This window comes from Phacochoerus africanus, chromosome 12 (assembly GCF_016906955.1).
Source record: "Phacochoerus africanus isolate WHEZ1 chromosome 12, ROS_Pafr_v1, whole genome shotgun sequence".
NCBI lineage: Eukaryota > Metazoa > Chordata > Mammalia > Artiodactyla > Suidae > Phacochoerus > Phacochoerus africanus.
Window position 1 is genome coordinate 28,235,310 of NC_062555.1, and position 14,457 is coordinate 28,249,766.

Genomic DNA, 14,457 nt, shown 5'->3' on the forward strand with positions numbered 1-14,457 from the left:
GAGACTTTCTGGAGGAAAGAAAAAAAAAAAAAAAAAAAACTCTAGATTTCTAGAGTAGTAGACACGTGCTACGAGACAAGCATTCTGGTTTCTGGAAAGCACCAAAAAAGGAGGAGGCGTTGGAAATGGTTGATTTGGAAGTTTGTAGATTTGGAAGTTTCCTGCGAGGTCAGGTGGGTTCTGAGAGCCTTCTCCCACCTGGGCTCGCGGGAGGCGCGGGTCTTCCACGCAGTTCTTCTGGATACCTGTGTTTGCCGAGCCTAGGAAACTTGAGCCTGTTGCGAAAATCTTGACGATTTGCGCCTTTGCAGGTTGCAAGCGGGAAGCGCACGGGGCCGACCGCCCCTTCTCAGGTCAGGTCAAGGGCAGGCTGTGCCCGGCGCGCGCTCGGGAGCGCGGCGCGGAGCCGTAGGAAGGGGGAAGCGGGAGAGTCAGGCAGTCACTTCATGGCGGGGGGCGGGTAGCGCGAGACCCCTCTCCACCCCTGCTCGCGGGTGGATGGGGCGCACGGCCCCGTGACGCTGAGCCTGGATAAAATATGCCAGGACTGCGCTTCTCGGGCTCATCAAGGCTGCGGGAGCCTCCCCGAGCCATCATCTTGTGTAATTGCAACCGTCAATCAACGCTTTAAGACAAAGTCAGAAGCGGGAAGGACGAGCCTGGAGACCAGCCCCGCAGCACAAAAGGTGGAGGCTTGCGGGAAGTGGGGGGAAAGGGGAGCGAAGTTTGCCAGGAGTTGGCAGGAGAGCAGGGAGTAAACCGAGGATGCTCACGGCTGAAGCCCGAGCCGTCTTCACGCGGCCTCCCGAGTCCCGGTCTCCCGTCCCCACCAGTTAAATGTCCCACAGCCAGGGTGGATTCCGAAGTGCGCTTCCTCTAAGAGGTGGTACACGCGACGTCCCGGGCGGAGGGTGGGAGGCGTCGGCCCGCCTGCTGGGGGCTTTATCATTCCGAGGCGGTGGGTGTATCTTTCGATGCATGCAGACCACCGCCAGCTTCGACATTTAGACCACACCGGCCCTGATCCACCCCATCCCCGTCTCTTCAGCCACTCCTCCTGGCGTCCGCGTAGCCCTCCCTCCTCGCGCTGTGGCCTCTGCTACCTAGACCCATCCCCAGGTAACCAACCCGGCTCCGTTGGCGGGCTGGGCACCTCCTTCCCCAGGTGCCCTTTCTAGAGGGACGCCCAGGCCGGTCCCAGGTCACAGGGCAAGCGGGTCCCCGGCTCCAGTAGGGGACCCCGGCCCAGCAGGATTGAGGGGTCACAGAACCAGAGTGAGTGTTGGGATCCAGGGTGGAGGAAAGGTGCACTTGAGGGCGGTAAGGAGGGTGCGGGGCGGCAGCCGGGTACCGCTGCCCCACCTACCGCATCTGCTCCTCTAAAACCCCCCCGCGGAGCTTCTCATCTAAAGGGATGGCACCCTCGATCTCTCCCGCGGGAGATTTCCCACCTCCTCCACCGCAGGTGGGGTTTCGACGTCCCCTGAGAGGATCTGGCCCCAGGAAGCTCTTCCACTCCGGGAACTGGAGGCCACAGGCACTGAGGGTTTAGGGTTCCCTTTGATTCTCAGAGGAGGGTTCTGTCTGCTGGAGACCTCCTAAGCTTCGCAGCCGAGGACACAGGGCAGTCAGCCTGGACCAGAACATCAAAGCAAGGCGAAAAGCCTTGGACCTTCTCTCAGAGATACAACTGTGGATTCTTTTAAGGGCAGATTGTTAAAAAAACCTTGACCCCAGCCCCTATTCTCCCCCCATTGCGGTCTTTTGTGAAGAGACAAATGGATGCCAGCTGGCCCTTTGTCACCGTCACTCCAGGTCTTTGGGGGTGTGAACGGAAGGCAGACCGGCCTAGACTGTAGAGACACCAGTGTGGCCTGAACAGGTTCCCTTCTGGGGTTGAGGCTGGGCTGATGAAATGTGACCACAAAGTTTGCCCCAGGCCAGATCAGGCTCCACCTCAAGTGCAGGCAAAGATTTCCACCACACTACAATGAAGAGGTTCTGCCAGACCCTCGGTCTTCTTCATCTCCTAACCTCTTCCTCCGGCTGCACAGACCAGAGGGCCTTCCCTTCCACACTGAGGGCAGCCCCCCAGAGCTGCCAGGCAGGGGGTGTTGGGAAGGCCCTGTAGCAAGTGTCCCCACAAGCTCTTTGATTGCTGCGGGTAGCGTTGGTTCTTAAGGCTTAGCAATAAACCGATTCTCAAAGTTCACCTGAATCCACAAGCAAAGTGCTACAAGCATTGATTTGAGCCCTGAGACTTGACTCCTTTTCTGAATTTAATTCATGATACTTAAAAGAACCTAATACTGAAAGTGGACAGACAGTGTTGCACGCTACTGCCACCAACATCTGAACATCTCAAAGGTCACTAATTTTGGCAATTTAAGCCTACTCCTATTTACAAACTAGTGGGCAGCCCTCCCACCACGTTTAAATGTTTTCAAAAAGCTGCAGATGCTACTAAAATGGAAATGTAAATAACTTAGATTCTGAATACTGTATGTTAAAGAGGTAAAGGTCCAATCAGTTGAGAGAGGGCATGATCCATTTCCTAGAAAAGTGTAGATTATGCAAGGCAATGATTGGCGTATTAATCAATTCATCAAATACTGGACTGGGCAGTTTGAATGTGTGATGTCTGCCATTCACATTGAATACATTCAGACCTTTTGAGATTCAAATTCACCCCCTTGTGGGTGGACTCTGATAATTACCCGGTCTCCCAGCAGACACCGAGAGGCATTTCACATGCAGTAAGGAGGCTGGGGGGGGGGGAAATGTTTTCATCTGGTTGGGATGAGATCTGAAAACTGTGAAGATGGGGCTGGGCTGGTGGTGGAAGAGCTTGCATAACAGATGGTTCTTTAAAACTTTTTTAAAGTGCTGGGCCTCTGGCCTCGTGCGGATCGTCCCACCCAAGACACAGCAGAAGGGAAAAGGAAAGGCCAGGCTTCTTTGCATTCTATATGGAAACGCAGTTCACTACAATTTAGGAAGTCTGCCGCCGAGATAATCTTGGGCTGAAGGAGGGAGGTGGCGTTTTCTAAGGGAGCGAAGGAACTGGGGGAGAATGGGGAAACGGGGATGGCTGTTCAGATTCCTGGCAAGCGAGTGAACTCTCGGCCACAGAGGTATCCTCTCGGCGAGCAGGTGAGCCGCGACGCTCGGCCTCTCCGCTCCCGGGGGCCCACGGACTGAGTGCCCAGGGGAATAAAGCCAGGAGGCCCTGGAGAGCAGGCCAGCTCCACTTTGCTCTTCTAGGTTGCTTAAATGTGTGTTTAACTCCTGCAGCCCCCCTCCGCGCGGGCAGACGCCCACCGGGGAGCACCCCTGCCCCCGCACTCCCACCCGCATCCCTCCTGGCCTCCCCTTGGCGCGGAAACCTCCGCCCGAGCTTCTCCTTGGCCGCCGCGCTCAGACAGAGGTCGCCTCTCACCCGCTGTAAGACCCGCCGCGTTCACATCCCCCGCCCCAGGCCAGGGTGGGGTGGGAGGGGGTGAAGCGAGGTGAAGCGGGGTGAAGAGGTTGGGGCAGGCGAGGGGGCCGGCGCCTGAACCTCGTCCTCATTGGCTGGTGCCTGGTGTCCGACCCGAGTCCGGAACCCGCGTCCCCCATTCACTGTCATCACCCCTCATCCCTGCCTTCCCCCTACCCCGGTCCTACTTACCTCCCTTCTCCTCCTCTTCCTCCCCCTTTCCTTCCCAGCCTCGTCATCCTCGGGGCCGGAGAGGACTGCTCTCCGACTGGCGGGAGTAGCTGAGGCAGCAGAGGGAGGCTGGAACTTCTTAACTCCACGCCTGACAGTGAGCGAGAGGGAAGCAGAGTCGAGGAAGGGGCGGAGAGGAGAGGAGAGTGAGGCCAGAGAAGGCGCGCGCGAGGGACCCTGCGGATCCCGAGCCGAGGGCGGCGGAGGGAGGGGCGGGGGTCGCCGGAGCCGAGCCGTCCGGGAGCAGCGGCAGCGGCACAACGGTGGCGGCAGCAGCAGCCAGAGCTCCGCCGCCGTCTCCGCTGCGCGCCCGGAGCTCGGCCGTACGCGCACCCGCGCCCCGGGCCGCTGCGCCCTTGCCGAGCCGGACAGGGGCGCCCGGACGCAGTGTTAGCTCGCAGCCCGCTCCCTCTTCCCGGCAGCTTGCGGGCTCTCGGGAGCTGCGAGCCTGGACGGGGCTCCGGGGTCTTGACGGCAGCCCCGGAGGCGGCGGAGGCGCGCTCCTGCCAGCGGGCGAAGGAGCAACCACCCGGCTGCCCCCTCCTCCTTTCCGCCGGAGTTGAATCTGTGCTGCCCGTGTCCAGGTGCTGGGCTTCCGGACCGACTCGGACCCCCTACCCCCGCCCGCGGCCGCCTTGTCATGCTGCCCAAAGTGGAGACGGAAGCCCTGGGACTGGCTCGGTCGCATGGGGAACAGGGGCAGATGCCGGAAAACATGCAAGGTAAGGAGGCGCTCGCGGCGCTCGGCTCTCGCGGCTACCTCGCCTCGGGCTCGCCCCGCGGGCTGCAGCCGCCCGCCCTGCGCGGGCGCTGGACCGGCCGCCGGGCGCTCGCCGCCTCGGGGCTGCGGGGCGGCGCGCGGGCGTCAGGCCCCCTCCCCGGGGGCAGGCATAAAAGTTTATGGCTCTTGAACAATGCGGAGAGGGGATTTTCCTAGTAATGCCAAATTGGCCACTTGTAATTAAGAAAAGACAGGCTTTGAGCTCTATGGCTACCCGAGCAAGGCAGCCTCAGGCTACAGATCCTTTAGAATAATAAGATCATTCTAAGAAATGGAATAGCTCAGGGAAATCCGAGCTGGTTTTGAGTCTTAGGAGTCAGGGAGAACTTGAACCAGTGCTTTTGAATGGAGGAACACTCTGCCTGGGAGAGTCAATTGCAGAAAGAGGCGCCTCGGGGAGAGCTGGCTTAGCGGTGTTAGGACGCACGTGGGCACCCCAATGCCCGGGCGCGCACTGGGAGGCGGCTCCAAATTTGAACAACTTCATAACCCGCAGGCAGAACTGGAGAATATCCACCATATCCCCAGCTCATCCTCCGGTCGGGCACTGCGGAGTCAGTGAGGTGGGGGCTGCAGGTTAGCTTCGTGCCTCTTCAGTCTGAGCGCTGGCAACACAGGACTTCTGTGTGTCCAACCCCGCCCCACCCCCGCCCCGCTCTTGATTGCTAACAAAAGGGAAAAACAAGCAAATCCCGCAGTCTGTGCTTTCGCCGCATTCCAAAATAAGCGACTGAAGATTTGGCGGAATGAAGCCCTTCAAAAGTTTATCGCAGTCGCTCTGGGCCGGGGAGGGAACAATGCTAGGAAAAGTCACCGGTGCTCTTCTACCCTCGCCCCTGCCAGCGCGCAGGATGTGCGGGCTGGCGGGCCTGTGATCCCGGAACGCTTCCTGCCGTCCCCCTCGAGCGAACTTGAAAGGGCCGGGGAGGCGTGGAGAGCAGAGTTCAGGGCTGGTGCACGCGGCGGTGCGGGAGAGGCGGTGCTGGGCCCGGGGCCTGAGGTCGGCCCGCTGAGCTGGGAATAGTGGGGGGCGGGAAGGTGAGCGTCCTGCCGTTGGCGTCTTTTACCCCTCGCGGATCCTGGGCTCTCTGCAAGCCTCCAGGGAGGGCGCGCAAGTCCCCTGGGGCCGAGGCCCCAGAGTCTCCACTCCTGAGCTGGCTGCCGAGGGACCCGGTTGGCGCAAACAGGCTTTCCCTCTGCCACCTAAGGTTTCCGTGAACGGGGTTGTAGGAGAAGCGGGGTCTCATCGGGGAGTCTCCGCGGCCTGCTGCCGAGAAGGACTATCCTTTGGGCGCCTTGGGGCCGGCGAGATTCTTGGGTCCAAGGGAAAGCTTCAGCTTCTTCTTCCTGCACGCGCATTTCTGAGCAACTCGGGAAGAGAAGCTGAGGGAGAACCTGGAGCGGGAAGTAGCGGAGGCAAGAATCAGGGTTTGGGGGGAGATGGGAGGGAAATGCCATTGCAATATTTTATTTGTTAAACTCGAGAGGGCCGTTCTGGACCCGACCTCCTGCCCCAAAGCAGACGTTTGGCTTTCCCTGGTGCCCAGGGCTCCGGGAAGCCGCCGGTCGCTTGCTCAGCCCTCGGGCCGAAAGCGCGTGGGAAGCGCCCGGGCACGGCTTTCTGCACGCCACGCGGCCTCCCGCCCGGGAAGAGCCCCTGGGGACGGGACCCCATTCCCAGCCTCGCTCTGGTCTCAGCCGGGGGCGCGCTGCCGTCCGACCCGGGGGAGGCGGGGGTGGGCAGAAAGAGGACCCGCTACCGGGTTCCGGGACAGTTCGGGGAACTTGTCCGCGGGCCTCTGCGGCCTGAGCTTTCCAAGGCCCACCGTCCCCTCTAGCTTTCTCAAGACCGGGACTTCTTAGCTCCGACGGCTTCGGTTCTCCAAACGATAACTTGGGTTACGACCCCTGGGGGCGCCTCTGGAAGAAGCCCCAGGCTCGTAGAGCGGCCTCTGTCATTGAATTTTCCAAGAGGGTCCCCGTCTTTTCGGTGTCGGGTCCCCGAAGCGCGCCCTAGTCTCCCTGTAAACCGTTGCCTTCGTGCCCCTCGGGTGCGAGTTTACTTTGTTGGAGGAAGGGGGAGGGAGAAAAGAACACGCTTGGGAAAGCACTTTTTTCCTTCCTTAACCTATGCCTCGAGACTGCAGTGATGAGCTTTAGGAGGGACGGGGGCCATAAACAAACTTGGGCCAGACCCCCGGGTTTTCCAAACGCAAGCGTGGACCTTTCCGGGCACTTCTGGGAAGACGGCGCTCTGCGTCTCTTTATTTCTCTTCCGCGGAGCCCAAGCGCCTGCCTCTGCTTGGAACATCCTTTCCCGTGATCCCCCTCCCCAGACTCGGGCTAACTCACTCCGGTTTATTCCCCTAGCCCAGGGCTCTGTGTCCCCGGAGAACTGGCTCCACTCTGCCAGCGGCCCTCAGCCGAGAAGCGCTGCAAGTGACCCCCCCCACCCCCCAACCCCCCATCCCCCCACCCCCCACCCCGAGGGCGCTTTCCGGAGGCCCCCAGAATCCGTAAAGAGAAAAATCTTATTTTTAAAAGAAGTCATTGGCAAGGAGGCCACTCTGGTGACAGAGTGTTCGGGTACTTTGGGGATGCGGTGGGGGCTCTTTCACCCTTTCCTTTTTGGTAAACAATTCAGAGGAAACTTCTGCCTGGCCCTAGGTTCCCCATCCCCCCCCCGCCCCGCCCCCTGCAAATGCCACTGATTAACTTAAAACAAACTTGACTCGGCGTTTGTGCGCCTGTGTGTAAAGCCCAAAGTTGAGCGAGGGGCGAGCGGCGAGTGCGCCCCCGGGTTTCACCAGAGGTGCCCGGAGGGTTTGGGCGACGGCTAGGCTGCGCGGATCTGCCCTCGCCATCCATTCCCGCCGCGCGCGCTGCGAGGCTCGACCCGCGTGGCCCGAGTCTCACGGAGGGACCGGATCAGGTATTACCTGAGCCTCCTGGCCTCTGCCCACCTTGTGCCGTTTCTCCATCTTTGAGCTGCGAAGACGCTTTCGCGGGGCAGGGTCCTGAGGAAGGCGGTTACCTGATCCCTGCGTGGTCGCGGCCTGATTTCTGTTTAACTTTTAACAGGGTGAACTCAGAGGTGTTTATATTTTGCAGTGATGATCGGAAACATGCGAAGTTCATTAAAGGACTTCAATACTTTGCAACGAAACCAAACCCTCGTGTGTATCTTTTCCTTTCCTTCTTTTTCTTCTTCTTTTTTTTTTTTTCGTCCGGGTTCCCTCCCTCTTTCCTTTTTATTTTTACAGGAGTTTCCAAAGTGTGGAGATGAAAGCCCTATCAGTACAGAACGGAATCTAACCCATCTGAAGGCTGGGAGCACAGGCTGGGGTTCAAGTGGGGCTGCTGAGAAGCAGGTTTCTGGGGCTTCGTTCTTCCGTCAAGTGTTGGCTTGTTGGTGTTTGATCCCCATACATCCTCACAGTTTGGTGGACTTTGGGCAAAGTCACTTCGAGTGGGAGGATGAAGGGGTTGGTCCTTTCTCTGCTCTAGGCAAAGGGGACATTTTGGAACTTGACATAACGAAGCTCTAAAAGAAATTCTCAGTTGTTATGCCGTTCGTGTTTCTCTTCTGAGCTGTTGCTCTGCAGAGTTTGGAGACTTGTGTTGGACAGGGGTCGCTTAAAAAAAATTAACAAAAGAAATGAGGATGATTTTAAAATTATAAAAAGCCTGTGCCTTAATGCCATAAGATATTTTACTTTCCCTGTATAAAAATAGGTGTCGTCAGTACACCTGGGTAAAACCTTCTTAGTTCACGTTTGACCTGGTGATGTGTGCCCACCAAAATGCTTTTTTAGGGCAGGATTAAGTACATTAACTGCATATGTGCATACATTTCTCTTGTCGTTTCAGTGTCTCAGTTTAAAATGGTGAATTACTCCTATGATGAAGATCTCGAAGAGCTCTGTCCTGTGTGTGGAGATAAAGTGTCTGGGTACCACTATGGGCTCCTCACCTGTGAAAGCTGCAAGGTTTGCTTCTCCGTTGCTCCCTGAGAAATAATAATGTTCAAAACCAAAAGAAACCATTGGATGACACCCTAAAGTTAAAATGTAGGCTGTCTTTTGTGGACTCAATTAAAAATGAGAGAGGGAAGGAGTTAGTCTTAGGGAGATGATGCTTAGAAATATGTGTCTGTCTGATTTAGTTCAAAAGGCCCAGAAATTTATGCTGTTTAGAAAACTTTGCCAGTCTCATGGCTTTAAAGCAGTTTATTATAGTAAGGTGATGTAGCTGTAGAAAGACTTCTAACAGTCCAAAATATTGATTTTGCTTGACTTATATATATTTAAAGCATCGTTGTTGTGGAGAGGGAACATGACAAAGTATTTCCCAAATACATTTTAACTTCAGAGTATTCTGTGCGACGTGGCTAAACATTTTTTATCCTCAGACATAAAAGTCTAAGTTCGCCGCCACATGATTTCATCTTGATTTACTCCAAAAATAATTTTTGACGATTTGGGGGAGATTTATATCAGAAAGAATAAGACACCAGAGCTTAAGTTTATAACAGCGTAGTTTTCATAAATGGATCACCTGACCTACTTAAAGGCAAGAAATTTTAATGTGTCAGATGTATTATTAGTAACAATGTCAACGAGACATTAAGAATTTATCTCAGACCTTTTTCATATATTTCCAGTGAACTTGATACTCTTTATTTTTCAACATTTTTAAATGTAAAGAACTTAGTACAATTACTTCAACCACTGCCAGGAAAGTCTCTTCTTTCTCTATAACAGAGTAAGATAGTTTCACTTTGTGGCCAGTAGGACAGATGTAAAGAATCACTGTCCAAGCCAGTACTAGGTTATAAAGCTACAGATTTAATTTTGATTTTTTTTCACATGCGGTATAAGGAAAGCATACACTTTGCTAAAATTCTACTCTCTGCTATACATGCCTTTTTCCCCATCAGTTTCACCCCTTTTGTTTTTTTTACAGTTTCCCCAACTTGAATGTATTCTGATAGAATTGTGAATGCTTTGCTTCCGATTTTATTTTTTAAATCCTTTTGCTTTTAACTATCTCGTATTGACATGTGTTAAAAAAAAAAAAAAAAAAAAAAGAACCCTGAGGTGTTTTGCTATTCCATTTTTCCACTGGTATTTGACAGTAGTTTGCCACTTGTATCGGACTCCTGAAAAACAGTGCAGCTGGCCATGAACGCCTTATCTGAAACCGGAAGGATCATAGAAAAACAGATTTTGTTTTTTCCAAAAAAAGTCCTGGTCCAGGTAGCATGTATTTTTCTCCGAATGTTGAGATGAAATGGTATATGGCTAAATCTCCCCAAGATATGAAGCGATTCCGGAGTTACTCTGATGCCAGAAAAATCTCTACCATGTCCTGGCGCTGTTTGGGAAGGTTGAGCTTGTTAAAATGTAAGACAAATTGCAGAACCACATAAGGGCTGAAATGGAGCAAGGAAAAGCTTTACTGGGGATTTCCTTAAAATGAAACAATGCAAGAGACGGGTGTTCGATTTATAATATGTCTCACTGGTTTTTTCTTCCAGGGCTTTTTTAAGCGAACAGTCCAAAATAATAAAAGGTACACATGTATAGAAAACCAGAACTGCCAGATTGACAAAACACAGAGAAAGCGTTGTCCTTACTGTCGATTTCAAAAATGTCTTAGTGTTGGAATGAAGCTAGAAGGTAAGTTTTCTTCTCAAAACTACGGCCTGTTAAAATTCTCCAAGGACGTAGGATTTAAAACAACATTGTACTTATAATAACGTGGTAACAGTAGTTTCCTAGTCTTTTCACACTCTTGACAATCATGTAAGATCTTTTTATGTTTTGTTAGCAGAATAGCCTGATTCTCGTTTAAACACAGGTGAAATCTCCTGGGAACAGCACTTGAATATCAGAGTTTCACCTTCCTGCCTCTTTTTCAGTCTGAGGAACAGATGCATTCCCTAGGTTAGATGACAGCAAAGCTAAAGCGATTCGACGGAGAACAAATCAAAATAATTTGCAAAAATAGTTTTAAAAATCCTTTAAGTTTTTAAATCAGCCTGCCTTGGTGAAAGTTTGATTTGAATCTTTTTACATGGGTACCTGTGTTACATTGGTTACTCTTAGTTTCATGATTTCTGGACAAGAGTCTACGCCTTTAATTATAAAATGATTTTTCTCATGTAGAGTATCATTTTTGATAGTGCCGGAAAGCATACTTCTTTCGAAGAGGACTGAGTCTACAAAAAAAAATTTTTGAGGTGCAGGAAACATGAAAAATAATGAACTATTAAATCAGTAGCATTGGTTTGATGAGAACAAGAGTGGTTTCTCAAAAGCCACATTAAACTTTATGTTGAAAAGAGTAGAACCAGCCTTTACGATGTACAGATTGGCAGGAAGTCAAGTTAATATGTGACTGCTGTAAATAATTTGTAGTTCATGGACTATTATGGTGTGTTGCTGTTTTCCAGCCTCTGACCTACAGATTAAATACACTGCAAATAAAGTAATAAGAAGAGATACATATCACTGCGATGTGCCAGATCCTAGAGTGATTTTATTTGATCAATGAGGCGCAGGCTAGTGGTGTTAGGGGCTTTTCTGTTGTGTGGCACTCAGACTTGATGGAAATACTCAAACAATTTCAAATATAAATCTGCTGAACTGCTAATAGATTTCCTTCTCAATAGAAGCAGCCACTTTGGTTATCAGGAGTCAGGGTTGTTTTAAGACGAACCTGAGAAAGGCAATGATTGATATTTATTAACTTCTTGATTACTGATCTTTTGATTCTTTTCCAAACAACAAAATCATGTGATAGGTGCTTACTTCCCATAGTAGGAAACGAGCAAGATAAAATATCTTACACATGAAATGTTGTGATTGCATATGATGTCATTTGGTTCCTTTATGTGTTTAACAAAAGGAAAAGGTTGTGTTTCATTACCGCAAAAGTATCCTTTCTTTTTTTCATTCTTTAATTTTTCAAAATTATCATTGATTTACAATGTTGTGCCAATTTCTGCAGTACAGCAAAGTGACTCAGTCATACGTGTATATATATATATATATATTCTCTTTCTTATATTATCTTCCATCATGGTCTATCCCAGGAGACTGGATATAGTTCCCTGTGCTGTACAGCAGGACCTCATTGCTTATCCATTCTAAATGTCACAGTTTGCATCTACTAACCCCAAACTCTCCAGCCATCCCACTCCTGCCCCCCCAAAGTATCCTTTTTTAACTGTAACTCCCAGTGCGAGATAAACAATTGAATAGTCAATAAATTATCATCCAGATGAAAAACTTTCTGATCTTGTGCAGCATTCTGGATACCTAACATGCACAATAAATTTGTAATGTTAGACTCATCCTAAGATTTAAAAAGCTCAAAAACTAAATCTCTAGTGATTTCGACATGTCCCAGGCTGTCAGCGGTCACTGTCTAATTGCCATTGGTGACTACGAGCTTGAGAAACCCTCTTTGTAAATGATTAGACGTGGCTGCAGATGCCACACAAGCAGTGTTGACGGTGGACCGTTTTGACAGCTTCTGAAATGAATTTGCTTTCTTGATGTCCAGCTCCACTTAAGTGAAAAGCATTACCGGGAGTTCCCGTCGTGACGCAGTGGTTAATGAATCTGACTAGGAACCTTGAGGTTGTGTGTTCGATCCCTGGCCTTGCTCAGTGGGTTAAGGATCCGGTGTTGCCGTGAGCTGTGGTGTAGGTCGAAGACGTGGCTTGAATCCCATGTTGCTGTGGCTCTGGGGTAGGCCAGTGTCTACAGCTCCGATTCGACCCCTAGCCTGGGAACCTCCATATGCCTCCGGAGCGGCCTGAGAAAAGGCAAAAAAAGGCCAAAAAAAAAAAGGCGTTACCCAGTGAGGGCAGGTTTCCAAGAAGAGCACGTACCCAAACCCTTTTTGCAACAAATTAGCCAAAATCGCTTTGAGGGAAAAAGATGTTTTAAGGAAAAATAGTCACAATTTAATCTGGAAAGTGGATGATTTGATTTCTTCTTCTTTTTCTTTTTCTTTTTTTTTCTTTTGCCCTTCCAAAAGGAGAATCATAACATCACTGTCATGATAGACCCTCAGCTTCCTTAGCCATAGGACGCACCCCCTGTGGGTAACACAAATTAAGAAATCACTTTAGGAATTCCTACCATGGCTCAGTGGTTAACGACCCAACTAGGAACCATGAGGTTGCAGGTTCCATCCCTGGCCTCACTCAGTGGGTAAAGGATCCGGCATTGCCGTGAGGTGGTGTAGGTCGCAGATGCGGCTCAGATCCTGAGTTGCTGTGGCTGCGGTGTAGGCTGGTGTCTACAGCTCTGATTAGACCCCTCGCCTGGGAACCTCCATATGCTGTGAGTGCAGCCCTAGAAAAGACAAATAAAATAAAATAGAATCGAATAAAATAAAATAAAGAAAATAAAATAAAGAAATCGCTTTAGTCCACCAAAGGGTTACCATGTCCTGTCCCTACCTCTCTGGATGATTTTTTTGGCTGACCAACATGCTTGGAGGAAATAATTCATAAATAAAGAGGACATGGCTTTTAGGGGAATCTCTGTAGGCTATCATAATGAAAACAACCCCACACGGACCACTTGTGGTCCCTTTTCAGCCTTTCGAAATATCTGGAGATCTGGAGAAGGAGCATCATTTATATCTGATTTGTCATCTTACTTCCTTTTTTTTTTTTTTTTGTCCCTGACCCCCCAACAGCGGTAAGGGCCGACCGCATGCGTGGAGGAAGGAATAAATTTGGGCCCATGTACAAGAGGGACCGGGCTCTGAAGCAGCAGAAAAAGGCCCTCATCCGAGCCAATGGACTTAAGCTGGAAGCCATGTCTCAGGTGATCCAAGCCATGCCCTCCGAGCTGAGCCTCTCCTCCGCCATTCAGAGCATCCATTCCGCCTCCAAAGGCCTACCTCTGAACCACGCTGCCTTGCCTCCTACAGACTATGATCGCAGCCCCTTTGTCACGTCCCCCATCAGCATGACGATGCCACCCCACGGCAGCCTGCAGGGTTACCAGACCTACGGCCACTTTCCCAGCCGGGCCATCAAGTCTGAGTACCCAGAACCCTACACCAGCTCGCCCGAGTCCATCATGGGCTATTCCTACATGGACACATACCAGACCAGCTCCCCGGCCAGCATCCCCCACCTGATCCTGGAACTGCTCAAGTGCGAGCCGGATGAGCCGCAGGTCCAGGCCAAGATCATGGCCTACCTGCAGCAGGAGCAGGCCAGCCGCAGCAAGCACGAGAGGCTCACCACGTTTGGGCTCATGTGCAAGATGGCAGACCAGACTCTGTTCTCCATCGTCGAGTGGGCCCGGAGTAGCGTCTTCTTCCGAGAGCTCAAGGTACGGCAGCCCTTGGCATCCAGCCTTCCCCGCCTGGGGTGGGGTGGGGGGACCTGGCTCTGCCCCTGCTTCACAGGGTCTTGGTGCTGAAACACATTGCGCTTACCTGTCCTTTGTTGTGTGACGTCCTAGACGCGACTCCAGGACCCTTGTGAAGCCTCGTATTTTCTGCCGCTCTTCATTTGGGGGCCTGGTGTTTAATCTCACAATACAGGAAACTCAGTTGGATTCTTTTGTTATTATTATTATTTTTTTTTCTCCGCATGTTAGACTACTTTTACTTCTTCCCTTTGCCTCTGATGGTTTATGGCTAAACTGAAGCCAGGGTGAAACAGCACCTAATAAACATAAAAGATTATGGACCAAAGAGCCCTCTTAGAGGGGTGCCCTTTGCCAAGAAAACAAATGCTCACCTTTAGTTGTGTTCGCGCTAAAGAATGCAAAGGCGAGCACCTGGTTAGTCACATCAAGTAGGTATTTACTACCTGTTTACCTTGATATTAGGTTGGTAAGGCCTTTGTGTGCCGGGCGGATTCCAAATAGGATGTTGGCTGTCATTGGCTGGGGAATGGACCCAAGGGTGAGCGTGAGTCTCCTTG

The 14,457-nt window shown here is 51.4% G+C and overlaps 1 protein-coding gene across 1 annotated transcript in view; it reads left to right on the top strand.

Annotated features, from left to right (window-relative positions):
* Positions 1–3,529: 3,529 nt before the first annotated feature.
* Positions 3,530–14,457, top strand: part of NR5A2 (nuclear receptor subfamily 5 group A member 2) — a 128,143-nt gene continuing 117,215 nt past the window's right edge. The window contains exons 1-4 of the mRNA XM_047755318.1: positions 3,530–4,431; positions 8,361–8,479; positions 10,030–10,171; positions 13,212–13,858. Coding sequence (XP_047611274.1) covers positions 4,350–4,431; positions 8,361–8,479; positions 10,030–10,171; positions 13,212–13,858 — 990 coding nt within the window. The 5' untranslated portion in view covers positions 3,530–4,349. The remainder of the gene's footprint in view (positions 4,432–8,360; positions 8,480–10,029; positions 10,172–13,211; positions 13,859–14,457) is intronic.